Below are 23,945 nucleotides of genomic sequence, written 5' to 3' on the forward strand. Positions count from 1 at the left end.
GGTTCCGCATGAGTCTTTTTGTTTTGTGTTTAATATCTACAATATATCTGTGTTTAATATTTTATGTAAAATAACACTGAGACTTAATTTGTTTCCCCCTTCCCTCCTGTGTATAAAAAATCTGTGGCCGGGAACATAATCAGTCTTTCTGTTCCTTTTCCTGATGTATGGCAGATAAAATGTGCAGATTGTGCTAGGTATTCTTGGATTATGTCTACACTACAGCCGGTGTCAGTATAGTTTATGTTGCTTTTATGCAAATAAACAGCCTCCCTGATGGACATAATTTACATCCGCATGAGTGCTTATATTCACAGCGCTATGTCGGAAGGAGATGCCCTTTTGCTGACACCGCTACGCCATTTGCGGAGGTGATTTCATTATGCCAATGGGAGCGTTCTCTCCCATCAGCATAGCGTGTCTTCACCAGATGCGCTGCAGTGGTGCAGTTGCAAGCACAGTATGTGTAGATATGCCCTTAAATATAATCCTTGTTTCATGGGACATGTGATTTGCTATGCCCCGTACCCCCATTAGCCACGCCTCGGGGAAAGATGGACACACGTCCCACTCATACTCCCTTTCATGCTAGGAAAAGTTTCATGCTCCCTTCATCTCCTAGAACAGGAATGTGACAGGCTCCTGGATGAATCAGTAGCATGTGTCTGTAGCATGTGTGCTATGACTAGGGCCCTGTCAAATTCACCATCCATTATGGTCAATTTGGTCATAGGATTTTAAAAATAATAAATGGTCATTATTTCAGCTAGTTACAACTCTATGATTTAATTGTAGAATTCCTGAAAAGGAGTTGTGGTGGGATTGCAAAGTTACTGTGTGTTTGTGGGGGGTGGGCGGGGGATGGGGGGGGTTGCAGTAGTGCTACCCTTAATTCTGCTACTGCAGGCGGCAGCCACACTGCCTTCAGAGCTGGGCAGCTGCAGAGCTTCTGGCTGCAAGCCCAGCTCCGAAGGCAGAGCCATCTCTAGCAGCAGCACAGAAGCAAGGATGGCTTAGTATGGCTTCGCCATCCTTACTTTGGCACTGCTGCTGCTGGAGTGCTGCCTTCAGAGCTGGGCACCCAACCAGCAGCTACTGTTCTCTGGCTGCCACGCTCTGAAAGCAGCACAGATGTGAAGGAGGCACTAATGTGATGCCCCTAAAATAAACTTGCAAACCCCCAAATTGAGAAAATGCTGATCTCCCCCTATGGAATCTGTATAGTATAGGGTAGAAGCACACAAAAGACCAGATTTCATGAGGGGAGACCATGTTCCATGATCAGTGACATGTTTTTCATGGCCTTCAATTTGATAGGGCCCTATCTACGATGCCTCCAACAGGACTCTTGGAGAAGCCAGAGTTGGCTCCTCTGGAAGTCAATGGCAAAATTCCATTTGAAAGTGTGGATTCTAACCCTATTTATGGAGAATGAGGTGAAGCTGTATGAGGAAAAATTAATTATTCTCTATGCAAACTTCAGTCCATAAAGCATCTTTGGGATAATTTTTCCCTCTTCCACCCAGTTTGCATGTTTCCTTCTCTCCATGTTGACATGTTTTATGTAGACTCTGGCACAGGCCTGGGAAAAATACAGCCCACAGCACAATCCCATTGGCCAGTTTCTGCCCAGAAACTGACCAGTGGGAGCTTCCTGTTTGAATAGCAGGCAGCACACGAAGCACCACACCCCTTTCACTCCAGCTTAGTTATTCACATAAGCACATGGTCATACATCCCTGTGGGGAGAGGTGGACAGGTTGGCTGGCTGGATAGTTGGCTGAGAAACTTTTTAAGCTCTGCAGGAAGGCAGGCTGGTTGGGTTACACGCTGTTAAGTCTCCTGGCCAGAGCCTGGCACCCCAGCTCCTCTCTTCCCCATCCCTCTGACCCCCTACTCAACATACCCAAACCTTCTGCCCCCTGCCTACACTCATACCCCCTCCCAGATCTGGCACCCCAAACCCCAGCCCACAATCCCCTCCTACCCTACTCTATAACCCAAACTCCTGCATCCCAGTCCCCCTCTCCTAGGTCACATTCCGAACCCCTGCTCCCCATTCTCCTTAAAGGTCACAACTGCCTCCTTCACCCAAACTCTCTTCCAGTCCCCCCACTCCCTGCTGCACCCCAATAGTTTACCCCAAGGTCCCTTTTACAGCCAACCTCCATCCCAGACCCTGCACCACCACCATTAATATCATGGAAGAGTGTAGCCCTCGACCACCTTCCAAAATCTTGGCATGCCTCCCGTCAAAAATGATTGCCCATCTCTGCTCTGGAGGCACCTATGGAAGGAAAGTATCAGAGTAGTGCATTCCTCTCCTGACCGTGAGTTTTTCTCCCCTTTGTGCCAGACAGGTGGAGGAATGAGCGACAGGGGATGATGGATCACTTGATGATTACCAGTTTTGAACTTTCTCTTTGGGGCACTGGCATTGGGGCACAATTGGAAGACAGGGTACTGGCTAGATGGATCTTTGGTGTGACCCACTATGGCCGTTCTTATGAGATACAGGGGCTATTCTGCTTAATTCAGGGCAGTTTTGGAGGGCGGGGGGAGAGTCATGCCGCAAAAGAAAGTAAAGAGTCTAACCTATCATCTCCTTGCACACCTGTCATCCTCCGTCTTCAGCTTCTGCCTCAGAGATATGACTTCCAAGCAGTTTTTGTTAAAATACTGAAGAAGGAAAGTGGCTTATGGACAGGTATAAAATGTGTGTAATTTTCTGAGAAACTAACTCCTTTGTTTCCAGGAGTAGTTGTTTGGGGTTTGGCCTAATTGCATGCTACTTGCTTGAATCTTGAGGTGTCCAAGAGAGCTACTCTGGCAAATATCAAAATCAGTTGTTTGTTTAAAATGTGTAATTAGGAAGCCATAGCCACTCTTGCCCCTGCATGAACTGTGAGAAGCCAAAACAGCTGCTTTAGGTAAATATGCTAGATGCATTTTCAGATTTGTGGTGGGAAGGGGAGGTGATGGGAAGAATTTATCGCTGAGCAGGGAGTCTCTGGTTTGTATGCACAATCAGGTGGTTTTGAAAAACTATACTGGCTAATAAACAGGAATGTTCCTGTGGAGCTGCTCCAGTTTGTCTTGGGGCATAATTAAGGCTGTGGGAGAGCTCCTAGGAAACTGTGATTGCTGATTTGCAGGCTTATTTTTAGAATACACTGTATGGGCACAAGTCTACTCCCATTAGAGTCAAGCGCAGAACTCCCAGTGACATGACTGAGGTCAGGAACTTACTCATCCTCTGTTAGTCCCCTTCCTCATTCTATAGTCCTTGTATGAACTTATGGTAAATTAATTCCACACATTGCACAAAACTAATCACCTCGTCAGGGCTGCATTTTTGGACACTGAGATCAAAAACCAGGAGAGCTCGGCCTCCTGAGCTCCTAAATGACACTAGGTGCGTAGTGTCATCCCAACAAGGAGAGTTTCTTTCTCTGTCCACCTGGAACTATCCCATCTCAAATCCTTGTCAAACAAACAACCAGACTTAACATCCGTGTGCTCTGGGCTCATTCTTACCTCCTGGGGTGGAGTAAGTGAGATCACTACAGCTTGAGGACCCGAGCAGCCAGGGAAAACTGATACTGATGGGTCTTTTGACCCTTTCAGCTTCTAAGATTCAATGATCTGTTCCTGGAACAAAGTGGGTCGGTGGGATTGGAGAGAAATTTCCAGTTAGATTCAGCTAAATGCTGTGTGTTACAAGGGGAGAATATGTTCTGTTTTTGTAGATTGGCTGTTTGGTCAAAGCTTCCCGCTGATTCCTGTGTCTTTATATATCCAATCTGATTATTTCACTATTCTGAGAGATTCCCTAAGATCTGTAACTTTTCAAGGTGAAATTGCCAGTTACCATCCTCCTGCAAACTTCATTAAAACTCATGAGAAAAATGTGCAAAAAATGCCGTGCTTAGCCACTGGAGGAAACTTTTTTTGGTCTCATTTTGCAGATGGAATCTAAGACATGCAAAAAAAAAAAAAACCTTTTTGTCTAGCAAGTAAGCAAACTAAAGCAACCAGCTGCCTGATAATTAATCTGAGGTGCGAATTGCCATCACGTCTGATGAATAGTGTAGCAAACCCATTTGTAATCTGATCATAAAAGTGTGAATTAGTGGCTTGGTTATTTTAAGAATTTTAGTCTGGGAAAGCATCCATTCAGTATTTTGTTTTTTAATGCTGTGAGATGACAAAAATGCAGTTGTGAAGCTAAGTATAAAATTTCACAAAAACTGTCTTGAAACAAGGCCTGTCTGTTGCTAGAGGTTTAAATCATGCACTCCGTACCTGTTGTATAATGTACACAATCCATTAGTATGAGTCAGCAGTGTGAAGTGTGCTACATGCTTTAGAATGTGTGTGTTTAATAGATCTCGATCTGAGATCAGTATGTCATTAGGTGTGTCTCCTGACTCTCCTTCTGCCAGTGATGGTTATGGAACAGTATATGGGGCTTTGTACATGAGGGCCAGCTGGTTTGTAAGATGGTTTGTCCTCCAGGAACCCTTTTTATATTGTCTCATTTCTGAAGTGAGGAATTTTCCCCTCATAAACTTGGGTCCAGTCGCATGAGAAGGGGAGAGAAGATGAGATCCAGCAGATATTTGCAGAGATCCCTGTCCAAATGTGCACTACAGCTAGCCTTTATGTCTTACCGCTGCTCCAGCTGTTGGCAACATGGATGAAACCACAGTTTAAATCACAGATCTGGAACAGGATGTGTGGCAGGAGGGCAAATAATTGAGCTTTATTCTATGTTTGATATGCTATGGAATCCAGTACTAGCGTGACGCCATTGGTATCCTTGGTCCTGCATAAGCCAAAAGTTAATTGGCTGTTTCATACCTGTAACAGCCCAGTTGTTGTACTCTTCATCTGCTCTTATTTAGCCACTGGAGGAAGCGGGGGCAGAGGAGAGAGGGCAAAGCATCTGGCGAGGGGGAGTCAGCGGGGAACGGTGCGGCAAGCGGCAAACCCTCTGCCGCTTTGCAGGAAGGCAGGGGAAGCCCCGCGCAGCCGCCGATATCAGGCCAGCTGGGGAAATCGTGTTACTGTGTTGCGGGGACAGTTGTATAATTAAAAAAACATTCCCTAAAAAAAAAAAAAAATCGTGCTATCGCGAAAACGTGTTAAGCAGGCACGTGTTAAATGAGGAATTACTGAACTGCTGATTAATGAAATGGTTTAAATAAATAAATAAAATTGATAAAGATTAGCTTTGAATTGTGCATGTTAATGAATCTGGGAATAATCCTACCAGACACTCAGCAGGAATTACTGCTTTAGATCTTTGCCTCTGTCCTCTGCAAAAATGTCGTTTATCCAGCCTGTGGACATGTGTACCTCAGTCCATAATGATCGAGATGCCTTCAAGGTGACTTGGGAACCTTTTTGTAAATAATTTTTTAGAAGGTTTGAGTTTCCAGCCAAGTCCATAACAGTCTCTGTGTCGGAATACAACAATAAACTGAGCAAGGTGTTTGAAGAAGAGAGCCTCCTTAATTGCAGATGTTTTGGGGATAGCTGCTGAGCACCCCATAAATGCTATTGCAATGAGTGCGAGTCAAGGGTAGTTAGGGGGAAACGCACAAGCCCTGCAACAACTCATGACCCAAAGCATAGGCCAGGGGTGGGCATTAGGGCCTCCACAGGCTGGATCCACTTCAAAGCGCCGTGCGCTGCTTGCAGGGCAGAGGCAGAGCGGAGAAAGCTTTGTGCGCTACCCTGCCCCCAGGCCTTTATTGACCTGGGGGCGGGGGAGCACGCATGAAGCCTTCCCCCTCCCTGCCAGTAGCACATGGCACTTTGAAGTGCTGTTCGCTGCTCGCAGGGTGGGGGGGGGGGGAGAACGGAGGAGGCTTTGCATACTCCCCAGACCCTGATAGGCCTCTTCTAGGGCATGGGTGCCTAGTGGGAAGGGAGGGCAAAGGGTAGCCCCATCCTTCTTGTTTACGCCCCACCCCCTCCGGGGTGTCCCGAGGCTACTTCAGAAATTTTTGAAGTGTCCCCCTGGGCAAAAATTATTGCCCACCCCTTCCATAAGCTAAGGGTGGGGGGTCTCAAGCCTGGGGGCTGGGTGTGGCCCACAGCTGGCTTGGATCCTGCCCCCGAGGCTCATGACCCTGTCTTATACTCCAGCCCCCCTGCTGCCCACCATGGGGCTGGAGAGCAAAAAATATACTAGACTTGGCCCCTGAGGCTCTGGTGTGGGAGAGAAATGTGGGGAGTATCTTTCTGCTTGTCTGTCAGTGAGGGTTGATTTTTTGTTTGTTGCTTGTGTGTGGCCCTTGACTGATTTTTTTTTTTTTTTCTCTGTGTCAGCGGCATCCGACCCAAAAAAGATTCCTCATCCGTGCCTTAGGCCCATCAGAGTCTTGATATAACAACTGTCCAGGCATGCTGCAAGGGCCATCTTTTTCCCCTCAAGCATTTGGGGAGAACGTGGTGCAGCAGATGGTGATAGAAGTAGTTATTGACAGACGTTGTTATATTCATGAGGTTAATTTTGCTTGTCTGGCCAGGCGTTTGAATTCCTTGAATATACCCACCACCAAAGAATTACATTTTTGGGGTTGATTTTTTTTTTCAAGTTTCCAGTGATTAGCATGAGGTCTTTAAATTATTGATTTATTTTGATTTTATAAGTTAGGTTGGGAAAGAAAATGTCTCAACGAGATTGTTCTTTTTGCTGATATGCTTGGAAAGATAAGAAAAATCCATTGATTCCAGATATTTAAAACCTTTGCATTTTGATGTGAAAGAGTTTATTGAAGTGGCACCAACATGAAGTCATAAGTATGATTTACTAGAGATTTGTAAGCAAGAAACAAGCATGTCTGTCTGTCTGTCTTTCTAGAATGATGAAGTCCTCTGTACATACAGAAGAGGATGACTTTGTTCCAGAGCTGCAGAGAAGCATTCATCCCCGAGAGAGGCCAGACTGGGAAGAGACACTCAGTGCTATGGTAAAGCATTGTTATTTTCTGTCCTGATCAGTGTTAGAATGAGCTGCCCGTCGGTCCTTTTGTAGTAATAGATATTGACAAACAATATATTTCTCTGTTTCCAATCATTACACTGATTGTGCTGTAGTCTGAAGAGTGAAATGCATTCCTTCCTCTTGCAACTGTTGAACTTCAGTAATGAGAAAAAAACCCACGCATGGAGGGTCTGTCCTATTTATGCCCCTAAGCAGGTTTAAAAATCAATTAAATGGTCCATAATGTCACAATGATTTTCAGTCCGAATTAATCTCCTTTTCGGCAACTATCTCCGGTGCGAGGGGAACATCTTCAAAGGGAATGTTTTTACTAATACACCATGTTGTACAGAGAAAATTAGCAATATGTTGGCTGTGTCCACATAAATAAAACAGTGGCTTGAAAACTTAAGCCCCACAGTGACTAGAGCAATAGAAAAGTAACTGGCTAGTGCGTGTTTCAATGCTCAGTGAAGGCAATGGAAAGCGGGCATTGGGTCGAGCCATTAGGCAGCTGTGGCCTGATTTTTCAAATGAGCTGAGCACCTTGAGCTCAGGTTGATTCCAGCAGGAGCTGGGGTTGCTCAGCTTTGAAAATCAGGCTGTTATTTTGTTAGTAACTTCAGAGGGCTTCATAGAATCTTAGGGCTGGAAGAAACCTCAGGAGGTCATTGAGTCCAGCCCTCTGCCCAAAGCAGGACCAATCCCAACTCAATCATCCCAGCCAGGGCTTTGTCAAGCCAGGACATAAAAACCTCTAGGGATGGAGATTCCACCACCTCCCTAGGGAACCTATCCCAGTGTTTCTCCACCCTCCTAGGAAAATAGCTTTTCCTAATATCCAAGGTTTTCCTTCCTGGTGGCCTCGATAAATGGCCTGACTTCTGTTAATGGAGGGCTGGCTTGAGCTTGTAGTGCAGCGTTTCTTAAAGTGTGTTTCGTGGCACTCCGGTGTGCCGTGAGGCAATTGGAGGTGTGCCACGGAGAACAGAGTTCAAAATGGCCGTACTTAAAAGGGCAATGCCTAAACAAAGTTCAAAGTGGCCGCCCTCCTGATAAAAGGGCAAACTGTTTGGTTTTTTTTTACTTAACAACTTCTTTTCCTTTTTTTTTCCTCAACAAAAAAATCCTTGGTGTTCCCCATAAAAATTGGTGTTCCTTGGTCTTAAAAAGTTTAAGAAACACTGTTGTAGTGTGTGTTCATTTTACAATTTCTGATCTGAATCAACTACTCTGATGAAGAAATTCTGTTCCAATGACTGAGATACGGATTCAGTATGTTTGGGATGGGCTTTGATCCTCTGCTTTAGAAGACTTTGGTACACAGTCCTTCCAAGTAAACTGCTGCTAGTAAACAACACTAGCCATCTTCATTTGTGGTCAGTAAATATGTTGTGGTTTTGCTGTTCTCTTTTGATTTGTAGGGCTTGTTATGCATGGGAAAGGGGGAATTGTCACCTAGAAGGGCAAAGATAGGAGGATCAATATTTTAAAAGTAAGGGCCATGCCCCAAATTATTTTCATACCTTTTGGGCAGGCAATTCAACGTTGTCACTTCTGCACTTTCCTGATGCCTAAATTGATGTTTGTGGAGGAGTCTGTGCCTTTTGTTTTGAACTGAGGATATGTTTATATTGCCCCCTAGTTCGAACTAGGGAGGCAAATGAAGCATACCGAAGTTGCTAATGAAGCACGGGATTTAAATATCCTGGACTTGATTAACATATTCGCGGCCGGTCACCATTGTAAAAAGCCGGTAGCCTGAATTAACTCGCCGTGTGTAGACGCGGTTGTCCAATCCAAAACCCTTCCCTCTAATTAACTGTTACTCCTCATTGTACGAGGAGTACCAGTTAATTCGAGGGAAGGGTTTTGGATCGGACTACCGCATCTACACGTGGCGAGTTAATTCGGGCTACCGTTTTTTTACAGTGGCGACCGGACGCGAATATGCTAATCAAGCGCGGGATATTTAAATCCCGCGCTTCATTAGCAACTTCGGTATGCTTCATTTGCCTCCCTAGTTTGAACTAGGAGGCAAGTGTAGACATACCCTGAAAGGGGATGCTGTTGCTAGCAGGATAAATATTCTTTGTTTTATAATGTTTTTCTCTTTTCTTGTTATTGTGTCTGGCCTCATTCTCACTCCTTTCCTTCCCTCTACATTTCCCCACCCCCGCCCCCCAGCACATTTCAAACATTAGATGATCGCAGCAGTTCCAATATCCCATGCTGGAAGCTTTACCAGCAGAACGTATCTAAGGCTAAGAGAGCTTCTAGCTGTCCCTGCTGAGAGAGCAAGCCATGCCTTCTAGGGGAGGAAGGGAATTTGCATTATTGCAGAGGGAGTGTGTTTCTAAATCCAATGCTTATAAATGAACAGTGTATTAACTAGGGTTGTTAACCATGTACATGAGTACACATTAACTGATAAGCCTGGTCTCATTGGTTAACCTGCTCGATTACATGCAACCCCCCTCCCCACCCCCCTTACTGCCTCTGATACTGAAGGAGCAGATAGGAGACAGTACACAACGGGAGCCAGCTTTCAAGTCAGCTCCCTGCGAGCACCCGCTTCTGTCTGCCCCTGTATGTGAATGTGTAGCTGCAGAAAATTTAACTCCTCCCCTACACTGTGTGATGAGGGTTCTTGGCTTTTGCAGTGTTTCAGTGACCAGATATTCAGGCAATCCTACCATGACCTTCCAGGGTTATTTTTCCTTGTAAGGAATCTTAATGTCCTGACAGGGAGGGCTGAATACTTTAATTGGTAACACTGCAGGAAACAATTTAATTGTGTCTGCAGACTTCTTGCAGATGTAGCCATTTAGTGTTCCAGGCCAACAGCCTGGTGAAGGTCAGGATTCTAAATCCCCTGGGCTCTTCTTAAAAACTATGACATTTTGTCAGTTCAAAATATTTCTTGAGGTTTTCTTCTTCGGTCTTTGAGGCAAAGTCATCAGAGTCCCTAGAAGATCTGGGTAGCAATGGAATTTTCACATCCATAAGTTATATGCAGCAGTGTTTTTATAGAGCAACACCTTTCCAATGACCTTTAAAACAATGCCACTGGATATCCTGGATTCATTCTGTGCCCGACAGTGAGAAAGCATGCTTTTCAACATCACTTAGTTTCACAGAGCCAACAAACCTTGATGAGGCTCAGTTCAAATAAAAGTGCTGCTTCTGAAGCCATGCAAGAATCATACAGAGTAACTAAGCAGGATATTTTTAATTCAAAATCATGTTTGCTAGAACAATTGGAAGAAGAAGGTATACCTACATGAATCATTAACACAGGAGAGAGGATTTGATAACTGATGATTTTAAATGGGGTATTTTTTGTGTCGATTGTTCTTTTACATAAAATTCAGAAAACATGCATATAACAAGTGTACCTAGAACATGAGTTATCATCTACCTCATAGTAGGGTTACATCTTCATTTTACAGGTAGGGAAACTCTCAAAGAGAGCACCATGTATGCTTATATTGATGATATATTGTTCCAAAGTTTATTTTCAAGCACCAAAAAAAAGTTTTAGGTTCACCAGTGTGGTTGTGCCAAGGGTTGTTTCCATGTATTGCCTTGTATCTGACTCTTTACTTCCATCCCCCCTTCGTTAATTCTGTCTCTAGTCGTTCCCTTCTGGATTGTTCTTTCTCTGTATGTTTCTTTTTCTTGTTTGAACTTCATACTGCTTCTTCACTGTAACTTGGCAGGTAGTTGCATAGGGACACCATTGATACTACGTGCATGAGAACAAAGTCTGTTCCTATTCCATCTTGTTCAGCAAGGAGCGTGTGTTCGTGTCTTCAGGAGCATGGTGCTAGCTAAGTGCTTCCTAAGATGAAGAATTTCAGATCCTAGAAAAACACCCTGCCATTTCTTTAGGATTTTTTTACTACTAAATTGAGCAATTTTTTTCTGTAAATCATTGGTGGATGATAAATGTAATTTCATGAGGACATTTTTAGTCACTTTTCAGAATACGTTCACCTTCAGGTATTTGTGAAGTGCTTTTTAAATATGCATGTATTTATTTGGACTATATTCATGGTTGTTGAATTCTGTTGACTTCTGTAGAGTTTCAACTGAAGATTACACTAACCCGTTACTTCTACTGTGTTCAGTCAACGCCTTTGGTGCTGTAGCATACTTGTCATCTTGAATTTTTATGATATTCCTGGGGTGACATAACAGGATGACTTCTGAGTGATGGCAAGCAGCACATTTTCAACAGCTTTTGCTTGAGGCCAAGTTATCCGTATGGTAGGGCTAGTAATATCAAAATGTTGTATGATAGTCCCTTCATTGAGATGGAAAAGATGTCTCAAAAAACCCAAACCAAAACAATAATACCCAAATTCCATCTTTAGGAGGCAAAACAAGCCTCCTGGCATAATTCTGCTGCTGTTTTATTTTCAATCACCGTTTATAGTAGACTAAAAGATTCACTTTTTCCAGCTTGATAATCATCATCATGGTTGTCATCTTGGCCTCAGTTTTACTCACGGATATTCCTTAAAGCTTGGCAGTTTAGTTAGGTAGCAAACTCAGAACTTATATCCATGCATGTTGGGGTGGTTTTACTGCAGCAAGCAGTGGGTATTTTGTCCTCATGATACATGTTGCAAGACCTTGAAGACTAGAGACATTTTAATATGGAACAGGCAAAGGCAGTCTTTTTTATGTCACATCTCTGTGCTTCTGTTTTTCCACCTCTAATATGTGTATAATGATACTGACCTTCTGCCTAAGGCAAAATGTTTTAAAAAGATACTTTTTATTTACTAGATGAACAAAATATTCAGGGCTTTTTTCCCCATTCTCCTCCTCTTCTGACAGGATTGTTGTACCTGGGCTGGTAAATTTTCATTACCATTTTGCAAGGCTGCATTAACATCTAGCATCCAGATGATTATATCACTTTTGCATTCTTGGAATCAGTCTCTACAGAACCCATTTATTTCCTCATCTGGTAGGTTGTCTCTTGCCTAAATTTGCAGTACAATCAAGTACCCATGTAGTTTGGAGCTAGATGCCAGCAGGGATTATTTGACATGAGGTGGCCTTATGATCATCATGAACCAATAGCATTTGACTTTGGCTATTTTTCTTCCTGCTTGGAATTAGGGATGTAAAGAACTAGTCGGCAGGATAGTTGACTAGTCCCTCTACCTCCTCCCTATCAGAGAGAGGCAGCATGAAGGGGGGTACTTAAAAGCAGCAGCACCACACAGAGCCCGGGGTCAGCTGCTTTGTGCGGCACTGCCACTTTGAAATTGGGGTCTCCTGACCCCAGGCTCCGCACGGCATTTCAAAGCGGCAGCGCCATGTGGAGCCTGGGACCCTTGGCTCCACGTGGCGCTGCCGCTTTGAAATGTGCAAGAGTTCCCAGTAGGGGCTCTTGTCATTTCAAAGTGGAAGTGCCCTGCGTGGAAACTGGAGTTAGCAGGACTTCCACGCCACCTTCCAACTTTGAAATGCACAAGAGCCCCCGCTGGGAACTCTTGTACATTTCAAAGACAGATCGCGGAAGTGCTTATCGAGTATTCCAGTAGTCGATGGAAATTCCATTGACTACTCTACTAACAAATTAATTGCTACTTAACATCCCTACTTGGAAGGTACTATCATTCCCCTGACAATTCCCTCTCTGCCAGCTCAGTAAATCTGGTTGAGTTGATCACATCCTCTCTTTGACTAGCAACTGAATCCTTCCAGCTCAGAGTGTATTGCTTACTCATTAGACTATAGTCTATGGCTGGCCATCTTATTGCGTCAGTCTTTAACGTGGAACTTTAGCCTTACCATATAATGTAGAAATTCTAGATGTATGAAAGTTCAGACACAAATTCCTTATTGGACCAGGTGAATGCTCCCTAGATTCACTGTAACATCTCTCATCTGATTTGTATGCCTTATGTAGCAATAGTTTGGTCATTCATAATGCACTTGGGATTTCTACCTATGTTAGATCTGTTGACATACATAGTGAGTGTATACTAACTTAAGTAGCTGCCTTGAGACACAAGCCTCATTTTGTGCTCACATCAAGTTGATAACTTCATTGGAATTGGACCTGACTTACTTCAGGTGTAAGATAAAAATCAGGACTCTGTTCACCATTCAGATTACATTATGATCAGCCATCCCGTGATGGAATGAAAATCCAATTGGGCCCTTATCTGAAGTAGTGATTAGAAACTTGTGCAATCTTATCAAGTGGCTGTTTTGATACCTCCACAAGCATAAAATATTAGGGAAAGTGTAGACTGTGTCATAGCATTTGAGGACAGATCTTTGACGTGCTGGAGTGCCTCCTGGTGGAGATCCTGAATTTCCAGTCAAAGCATGTCGCAAGATCAGGTGGTCTTGATGTGTCCCAACCAGTGCAGTTGAAATCAGTGGAAACGGTTCTTGTTGAATTAAATAGGCAGTGGGTTCCAGTTGTACCAGTGAGGATGGAGAGCAGGACAGAAGAGAAAGGGAGGCCTGCTAATAAAAACCTGTTTCAGCAAGTCGTCCAGCTCATAGCAAGGCTCTTGTAAAGAGCTATTTTAATGTGATTTAGGGCAGGTCTGTGGCAGCAAGAACAGGTTGATCTAAGGTACACAATCTGAGATAATGAATAGCATAATTCAAATCGACACAGGTTAGATCTACATACTGCAGGGCCCACATTGCAGGGGTCGACAGAAAAAACTCTCCTAATGACTCCTCTTACTCATCTCATTCTGTCAGAGTACTGGAGTTGACAGGGCAGTGATCAGTGGTTGATTTAGTGGGTCTTTAACATCCCTAGTAAAGTTAGGTCAATCATCTAATTGAATAGTTGATGGGATTTCCATCAACTATTTGAGTAGTCGATAAGGGCACTTCGGCTTTGAAATGTAGCAAGAACCGCCCTGCTGTTGCTACATTTCAAAGGCGGAAGTGCTGCAGCTTTCCGACTTTTAAATGTACGAGAGCCTCAGCAGGGGTGTCAGCCGACGGTCAGGGCAGTGTGTGCGTGTGTGTTACACCCAAGTCTTCAACTGCTGAGACACAGAGTCTCGTTGCAGCGGGCAGCCTAGGAGGCTGGAGGGCACCCTGAAAAGTAGTTTAACGTCCGTGACTTTACTGCTAGGACCGAGGTCCCGTCGCAGAGGGTAGCCAAACAGGCTAACAGACGCCCCAGTGTGTACAGGAAGAGCTTATTACGCTTCAGATTTTAGCTGCTAGAATTTCATAATTCCTTCGCAGCGGGCAGCCTCGGGGAGACTGAGAAGCGCCCCAACTGAATTTTGCCACCTGGGTGTGACACAAATTCAAACGCCCAAGCTCTTCCTATACTATGTGTGTACTATACGCCTAAGACTTTAACTGCTGAGACCGGGGGTCCCTTGCAGTGGGCAACCTGGAAGAGGTTGAAAGGCGCCCCAATAAGTGTACAGGGAGAGCTTATTACGCTTCAGATTTCAGCTGCTAGAATTTCATAATTCCTTCGCAGCGGGCAGCCTCGGGGAGACTGAGAAGCGCCCCAACTGAATTTTGCCACCTGGGTGTGACACAAATTCAAACGCCCAAGCTCTCCCTATATCTGTCCCTTTATGACCGGCTGAAGTTCTTTTGTTTGTGTTCGGTTCGGGTACAGCAGCACGGGTTCAAGTCAGAAGCTTGACACGCACTGGCTTATTTATAGGAGAAAGAAAGAGAAAAGAAATAAAGAAACTTGGTTCAGTGTATATAGATATATATATTTTATAAGTGAATGAGGGCACCCCACTTGTTCCCAAAGTTTATAGCAAAATCACCTTACCAAAGGTGATTTACAATAGAAATGAAGCAGTTTGACTTTAAGAAAACTATAATAAAGTAACTAACTTACAACAGAGAGACAATTAGAGTGTACACATAAAGAAAACACATTGCAGGTACAATTCTCACCCCTGCGTTCCAGACTTGGCGTGGCCAGCGTCTTTCTCTCAATCCCTCGGGAAGAAGTAGGGCGAGGTTGGGCGTCCCACGGACCTCGGGAGACAATCAATACCTGCCAGCAGGTGTAGGTGATTGGAGCTCAAATTGGGTGGGCAACTCAACCCTCTTTATACCCCTTGGGTCACATGGGCTTCTTCCTGGTCTTAAGTGGCCAATCAGGAAAAATGGCTTTGAATGCCAAGTTTCCCACGAAGGGTGCAAAGCATAATTCACACCTGGGAAGATGCAGACAATGGGCACCTCTGGTATGTGATGGGCGAAGATTCCTCTCCCGAGACAGTGCATGCGTGTCAATTACTGATACTAGCCATCACGGCGACGGGAGGCCTCCCAGTCGTCAGCTAGCCCATTTACTGTCTGGTTTCTGTTTATGGTAGAATAAGGGACAGGCACCACACCTGCGTTCCCAGGGCATCAAAGGCTGACTGCCTTTCTCTTGCTCTCTGGGGGGGGGGGGGGGAAACAAGATGGGGCTCGTGGAAAAACAAGATGGGGTTTTGTGTCTGGCTACAAGGGGCTCTTGTGCATTTCAAAGATTAAAATGTCACATGGAGCCTGGGGCTGGTGGGGTGTCCTCGGTGCTTATTGGATAGTAAATTAGTCACTTACATCCCAAGTCTTTACTAGACTTGCTAAATCAACCCCTAGTGGACTGATCAGTGTTGATCTCCCCTGTAGTGGAGACAAGCTCAGAGAAACATACAAAGTGAGGTAAGGGCTTAAGGAGAGCAGTTTGTGCACCAAATACTTGACATTTTCATGTCCTGCTTTAGTTTTTGTGGGACACAGCTGGTGTAACAGTCAGTCTCCAGACTAGAAGATTCTTTTTGTCAGAGAATGCAACAATCATTGTTGCAGATTGCAAACATACAGGCCTTCTACTGCATGGTTTTTTTTAAGCTGTTATTTTTTGTTTTGGTTAACTTAGGAAAGGATTAGGGTTAAAAAAAAAAAAGGTTGCTTTCCTGGAAACTCATAAAGGATGGAGGGATCTTCCCCATTCGAAGTGGAACTAGCATGTTAATAAAGCGTGCAATCAATAAAATCTGGTTTTTCGTAATGTATAAAACATGCTGTTATGCCACAACTGTATTAATGTGATATCAATTTTATTGGGTGTCCCTCAGTTTTGAAATAGATGCAAAGCTTTTTCCCTCATTTTAAGCTGTTTGATTCATTCAGCCTTTCTGAAAGAACTTCGTATTTTCTTACTAATAAAAATGTCGGTTTCCATTTCTTGGTGTTTGCTGGAAAGTTTTGCTAGAAATTATTGTTTTGTATTTGTGGCATTTCTTCCATCTATAGCAATGGTCATAGAAACATTTTTGTGTGGCTTGACTTTAGCCCTTTGAAAGGCCTATTTGTCACTGAGTCCCAGCCATTAGTGACATGTAGTGAGCCATGTTGGTCTAGTTTGGCTGAACTGGCATGACAAATTTTGTTGCACGGTGTGTGATGGTGACTGTTTTGTATCATAGGTCAGCATCCAGTTATGCCTTTCTCAGTGTGTGGAAGTGACAGCTGGCAGATTATCTGTACGTACTATAGCTATTAGTGGAATATTCCCAGAGATGCTCTTCATCCAGCATTATCTAATGTGAATTTCCTAGCTGGCCATGTGACATTGGGGTCCTTCTTGCCTCCCCCCTCCCGCCACTCAACCGAAACATGAACTATTTTTTGCAAGGATTGATGATGTAGGAGAATGGATTTTCTAAGCATTCCAGTTGAGGCCTTTCTAAGAGTCATCACAAAAATCTGACATATGATTATGACTACTCTCCAAAATGCAAATCAAACCTTGTTTTAGTAGGCAAGCTGCTGACTTGTACCTTTTTAAATAAAATCCACAATTAAGAAAACAAAATGTGTTAAATTCTTCATTCTGGTACATGTCTGTAACTCCATTGATTCCAGGAGACTTGCACAGGAATGTCAGGAAGAGCAGTATTTAGTTCAGTAAGATTGAGGTACCATGTTTGTGTTAGGTTTTAAAAAAGGCAGTTACTTCCTGGATATGATGGAGGTAGACTAACCTATTTTTAAAAAGAAAAGCATAATAAAGCCTGGTTTTTCAATATTAAAAATAAATAATAATGAAAAGTTGCTTTTGTACTTTAACACCTCCCTCCAGCCTTTGCAAACTTTGCAGGATTGGTCATGAGAATCAGGAAAGGAAACTAACTAAACGCCTGTCTCTTCTCTCCCATCCCCCCACCCCAGTGAACAAGATGAGTGAAATAAAAAATTATTCCAGATTTATTCAAAGACTAAAAGCACAGTGGTCTCTTTAGACAAAGATGCAGATATGTCCTCTCACTAAAAACCTGCAGTCTAAAGAACTAATTCTGTGAGCCCTTATGTACATGAATAACTTAACTTTACTTTATTAGGCCTATTGATTTCCATGGGACTTTTGTGCTTAGTTATATGCATATATATATAAGCATTGGATTGGGGACTATCTAGACAATGGAGGGGATGCAACTGCTGTCAAATTGAGTAGGGAAATTTATCTTATATATTGTTAATTCACTGTTTCTTTTATCTGTAGATCTATTTTTAATCCACTCTCTTTTCCAGTTCTTAGTTGAGGTGCTTTCAAGGTATTGAAAGTTTTTTTTGCTTTGTTTTATTTTCTCTTTAATTGTGTTGTAAGCCTGCATTTAAAAAATGTAAACAGGAAGCATAAAAAGTGAAATGTTTGTATAAAATTATTTTTGGCGGAAGTGTGGCACTTGACATCAGGGCTTCAGGTAATAAGATAGGTAAATACTTCTGTTCCATTAAATATATATCCTATTCAACCTGTGCTTCTGCTGAGACTGATGAATTTGCCAAAAATGTTGATTCTGATTCTTTGCTCTTTCTAGTACTTCTTTTGTGTGTACAGTTCTTCTGAGTTAGGTAATCACAATCATTTTCTAATGTTTAGCAGTTTGAATAGAAATATGAACTAGTTAGTAGGTGAGTTCAGGCCACTGTGATGCAACAGGAAATTATTAAAAATCCTGTAGAAATAATCTGTACATTCTGTAGGGATTGTCTGCCTAATGTCAACAAAAACAAGTTCTTGAGTAAACTCCTTCTTCCCTGACAAACCATCCAGATGCCTAAAGCCCTGTGGGGATAGAAAATTTGTATCTGCACTTGCATCTGTATCTGTAAGAATGAGCTGCGCATACCCTCATTCACACCTGCAGATAGGGATACCCATGGATATAGAGCAGACATCTGCGGATTTGTCGGGCTTTACAGATGCCTTGTTTCTTCTAACTCTTATTCATATAGGAAAGCTTCAAGATCACACAACTTGCAGGAAAGAAAGGAGAGTACAAAAGTCCGTTGTGAGGTGGTGGAGAAGGAGCATGATTTCAGTCCAGGCAGCTGACAATGTTGTCATGATTTGTCTCATGCACCTAAAAACTCTGGAGAATTCTATTGAAAATATCAGTCCTCAGTGGTGAAATTCAGCTACTTGCAGGAGGTTTCCAATTGCACAAGTCCTGAGACTAAGGAAATGGATGTGGTTCAAGTTTTTATTCTGTTTTTCCAGAGGTGGAATTGAATCAATTAGAAAATTAAAAGGTAACATTACTAATTACATCACTGGGTTGGTCTTCACTGTTCCCTTGAGCACATCATATGTTCCCAAAAGATAAACAGGTCCACCCGCCTGGAACAACCTGCAGGATCAGAGCCTTTAGCATTTTACTTTTAAAACCACTGCACTCTTCGTTGCATTTATCTCTAATTCACTCCTTAGAACCTGTCCTGCCAGACAGCCAATGGACAACAGAGATTCAAGTGTCTGTAACAAATAGTGTTTGAAAAGGATGAAGATGAAAGTGTGGTGCTAGCATTTAACCCATCATGCTTTATTATATAGTCAGCTGCAGTACAATCTAGAACAAACATAGGAGACAGCTAAAGTTTAAATGTGAAGTTTTTTATTTGTATTCATGGTGAAATTTCAAGCTGATGATCACCTGAGCAAATTGTAGACAAGTAGAAACACTTTCAGTTACTCATATTCTATCTAGTTTACAACCTTTATTCTTTATTTCATCTTAGTGGTGGAAGCATATAGAGGAGTTAATGTTTTCAGGATGCTTGAGTTAAATGCCCTGAATTGCAGATTTCTGTCATCTGTTTAGACTTTGCTATTTAACATATACTATATCTTTGTGGGTCATATCCCCTTTTGCCCTCTTTTTCTTTTGTAAGACTTGTCTTATGAGGTAAGATTGAAAGAATTGGGCATGTTTAGGTTGAAAAGTGATGACTGAGAAACTGAGAGGAACCTGGTATATCTTCAAATATGCTAAAGAGGACGGTGATGGAGTGAACTCCGTGTCACTGAGGATAGGACAAGAAGTTATCAGCTTTGTTTGCAGCAAGGAGCATTTAGGTTAGGAATTAAGAAAAGCACAGTTAAGTGTAGGGAAGCACTGGGTCAGGTTACCAAGGGAAGTTTTGGAGGGTTTTAAGAACAGGTTAGACCAGAGGTTCTCAGACTGTGTGTCATGGCCCCAAAGTGGGCTGCAGTCCAATTTTAATGGGGTCACTAGGTCTGGTGTTAGATTTGCTAGGGCCCAGCGACAAAATTGAAGATTGACTGTGCAGAGCCAAAGCTCAAGCCGGAGGACTTCAGCTCGGGGTCCAGAGCTCAGGTTACAGCCCCCCCTCCCTGGGTTGAAGGTCTCGGATTTTGGCTGTGGTCCCCTGCGCCAGGGGGTGGGACTCAGGCAGGATCAGGCTTTGGTCCCGCTTCCTGGGATCAGGTAGTGATTCTTTTTGTAAGAAGGGGGTCACGTAGGGTGAAGTTTGAGAACCTTTGGGCTGCACAGACACCTCTCGTGGATGGTCTTCTATGTTATCTTGATCTTGCGTTGGCAGGTTGATCACTGCTTCCCTACCATTCCCAGACCACTGTCCCCCTTTCAGGAGTCTGATTTGTCTTACATAACCCCAAGTTTCACCTCTTTAAAACCCAGTTGCTTACCAAATCAGACATCATAATACAGAAGTGTCACAGTGCACACCTACTGCAGAATTGCTGACTTTCTCTTTTTTACCATGTAATTATAAAGTAAATTGATCAGGCATATAAAGATTGATTGTACAGGTTGAACCTCTCTAGTCCGGCACCCTCAGGATCTGACAGGTGCTGAACCAGAGAATTTGCCGAACCATGGGAGGTCAGTGTTGTCTAACAGCTTTACCAAAGGTTCCACTGCTTACTTGGCCCTTAGCTTTAATTTACCCTTAAATGTCTCCTAACTAGCAGCACAAAACACTGAGTGTTAGGCCTGGTAGCTGTAAGCAAACTTTATGGGACTGCAGGAAACTTGGCCACACCAATGATAAATGGACATCTTGCTGACTGAAATCTTGCCTACACCATGGATGTTGCTGGACCAGACAGTAGGAGAGATTCAACTTGTACTTCAATTTCAGTGCACAGCACATAGAGACACTGTATACAATTTTAGTTTGTACTGACTTCACTAGTGCATTTTATGAAGCCTGTTATTAAACTAGGTTACTATCTAGTAAGTGGATGTACCCCCGGAAAACCTCTGCATATGCCCAGCGGTGTATGTATCCTGATTGAGAACCACTGGACAAAATGACCTCTTAGAGTCACTTCCAGCTATGATTTTCACTGCATTTCTATCGCCTGTTGGATATGCTGACTCCTTTAGTAGCTGGCTCCTTGTGTAATGCTTGAGAAGCTCATAGTTTTATAATAAATTAAGCTTTATATTTGGTTAATCTCTGCAGAGGTTGCAAATCACAGGTTTTTGCTGTTTCTTAATTTAGTCACTAGATAATGGAGGTTGTAGTGAATGACTGTTCTTTGGGAGGAGTATTGATATTTCTGTAATCTCCCTTCTCCCGCCACTTCCCAGGGTTAAACAGCTGACATAGAAATATGCAGGATTTTGTCATTATACAACTTATGCATTCAGGTATGTAAATGCTTGACCCTAGCAGCAATAGTGAGAGCTAGGAAAGTGCTGTCAAAATGGGTTTGCAGTGCTAACCCATTAGTGTGTTGGACTGTGCTATTTGCATTTGTGCATATATTCTTCTCTTGGCATAACTCACTTATTTACACTAAGATGACCACAATGGTTGTTTTTCCCTCTTCTCTTCCAGAAAGTAAAATAAGCACTTGTCTAGCTCTTTGATTTCAAAGCTGGACTACTCTACTACAGGCAAGAGTGGCCTGAGGCCGGCTGCGGCAGCTGGCGCCCAGGCATGCGGTGCGATTGGCGCCCCTGCCTGCATGGCCGTTAATGGCCGTGATGTCATCATCGGGCACCCGGGCCAGCAGCGCTCTAGGCAACTGCCTAGTTTGCCTAGGCTCATGGGCCGCCCCGACTACAGGTTGAACCTCTAAAATCTGGGATTCTCTGGTCTGGCAACATCTGTAGTCTGACAGGACCATGGATATTGCTGGACCAGAGAGTCCCAACTGTCCAGGTTCAGAAGCACAGCCTGGGCAGGGCTGGCGGTGGGGAACACAGCCCCAGCGGGCCAGTGCGCATGGGGCACAGCCCTGGTGGAAGCTGGTGATGGGGAGTGCAGCCCCAGCTAGGGCTGGAAGCAGCAGGTCTGGTGTCTGGGTGCACAGCCTGGACTGGCACTATGGGAAGCACAGCCCTTGCTGAGGCTGATGGTGGGGAGGACATTAGAGCAACCCCTTCCCAGGGCTGGTGCGGCAGGTGTAGCCCCGGCTGGAGCTGGTGCGGTGGGGGGCAGGAGGCAGTAGGGCCAGTAGCAGTGAGCACAGCACCGTCTGGGAGCAGAGGCCACAGCCAGGTGGGGAGCCTTGACCTCCGTGGTGTAGGACCATTCATGTCCTGAGGGTGCCAGACCAGGGAGGTCCCACCTGAATATATTTATGAGAGTCTGTTCATCCATCTGTTTGTTCTAGAACTCCTTTTAAACAGGAAAGGCTAAGACCACCAAACTGGTATGCAGCTGCCTCTTACCATGACTTAAAGCAGTGTAAGGACTTGGTTGTGCCAGGAAAATGGGATGTGCCTGGAATGGGAGAGCTTAATAAAACCATACAGAAAAGAGACACAATCACCAGGCAGGTGGAGGGAGCTGGCTGGAGGCACCTCTCTTGTCTGAGACTGCCCTAGCCCTGAGACTTCCACCTCCCTCCTTTGTGGGGAGGGGGAGGCTGAAGCTCCCCCACTGCCCCGATTCATACAGGAACATTGCTGGCTGTTCCCCTTTGTCAGGGAATGAAAGGAAAGTGCACTGTTTGCTGCATTCCTCACTCTGGCTGGGGGGTGCAGAGGGCAGATGAACCTGGATCTGTCGCAGCTGGGGGACATGCACCTCTCCCCAGACTGAGCCTGCAGGAGCTGCAGTGGCCACCGAGAGGCACTTCTCACCTGGCCCCAAGCTGCTGCAGTGTGGGAAAGCTGGGAAAGTCCTCTTTCCGTGGGATAGCCTGCACACTGAACCCCTCCTCCACAGCCCCACCCCAGAAAAATGATTGAAATGAAGCATGGACATTTTCATTTTACTTTCAAAAACACAAAAGTGAATTGTGTACCTTAGTTTGACATTGCTCCCGAGTGTAGAGCAGGTCAAAGAGAGTATTTCCCAGGGCCTCCTTTGTCCCCTCTCCTTCCCTCCCCAGGCGTATAGGAACTCCCTGAACGGCAGGTACTTGAGGTTCCCCACCTCAGCTGCTGGGATGGGGCAGTGGGGAGCTTGAAGCATCTGCTCTGGGACAGGGTAGTGGGGCTAAGAGCTTCTGCCCCATGCGGAGGCAGGGCTCTAAGCGTCTCTTGCAGGACAGGTGTCTGATGGCTTTAGCCCCCATGAAGTGGTGTTGTGGGGTTTGGGGTGTTTGTCCCACGGGTCTGAAAATATGTACTTCCCTTCTCTGCATTTTTGAACAGGCTTTATTTCTCTGTGCATAGTTTTAAAACAGTCTATGAAATAAAAAATGACTTTCTCCCAGCATGGAGCATCCCTGGGAGTCTCTGATAATTGGGACAATCACTTAATTGGCACATTGGCTTCCACTAGAGTTTGCCAATTAAAAGGATTCAATTATACCAGAATGGAAACTGTATTGTGGGCAGTAGACACTAATTTATAACAATCATTTCATTTTAATTTGCAAAGCTGGAGAAGTAATGTTGTTTGTTCTTTATATACACTGAAAACAGAGCAAACCCATCTTGCAGTGCAAATTTATACCAAGAGGAAAACTTACCAGTCATGCAATATTTCCTTGCTTTTCTAGTATGTTGTGGAATCTGGCATAGTGAAGATTTCATTATTTAGCCTGTATGTATGTAGTCTGAATGCACTCAGACTTTTACCCTCTCACAAATGCTGTCAGATTGCTTTCAAGCCCAAAGCTCAGCAATTAACAAGGAATTTACATTCAACTTGCAAGTAATTTGTTAACTTAACATTTGTCCTGCTGACACTGGTGGGATCATTGTTAAGAAGAATTTGTCTTGGAGATGGCGGTTAGTGTGAGAGGCTTTGAAAGGGGGTAAAGGAAGGCAGGCATCAGTCAGTGAATGAAGCAGTTCCTCAGTTTAAAGGTAACAATGTGTGTTACAGTTCTGCCAGAAATGTTTTTCTTTGTCAGAAAATGTTTTCTTTTCCTCATCTGTCCTATTGCTAATGTGCTGCTCACCTCTCTTTTGTCATTTGATCTTTCCCTTCAAAATAAACACAGCTGGGATTAGGCGGTCCAGTCACTGTCTTTGGTCCTTCTAGATATGTGCCTCATGAGCCGCTGTGCATTGCAGCAAAGGCTGTCTTTTGCAATGTGAGATAGTTGGGTCATGCGTTTGCATAACAGCCCTAGCAGCTCTTCCGTGCTTAGTTTTAAGGAGGCAAATAAATAAATGATGTTGCTGCAGCGTGATGTCTGACATTTTGAATATATTCTTGTAATTCAAAGTTAAGT

The 23,945-nt window shown here is 43.9% G+C and overlaps 1 protein-coding gene across 12 annotated transcripts in view; it reads left to right on the forward strand.

The window, feature by feature from the left end:
- The window catches only part of ARHGAP32 (Rho GTPase activating protein 32), a 472,553-nt gene that overhangs the window by 186,585 nt on the left and 262,023 nt on the right, over positions 1-23,945 (forward strand). For all 12 annotated transcript variants that reach the window (XM_075909245.2, XM_075909242.2, XM_075909249.2 and 9 more), the window contains one exon: positions 6,875-6,983. In XM_075909245.2, coding sequence (XP_075765360.2) covers positions 6,876-6,983 — 108 coding nt within the window. In that variant the 5' untranslated portion in view covers position 6,875. The remainder of the gene's footprint in view (positions 1-6,874; positions 6,984-23,945) is intronic.

Source organism: Pelodiscus sinensis, chromosome 25 (genome assembly GCF_052426305.1).
Source record: "Pelodiscus sinensis isolate ZL-2025 chromosome 25, ASM5242630v1, whole genome shotgun sequence".
Lineage (NCBI taxonomy): Eukaryota > Metazoa > Chordata > Testudines > Trionychidae > Pelodiscus > Pelodiscus sinensis.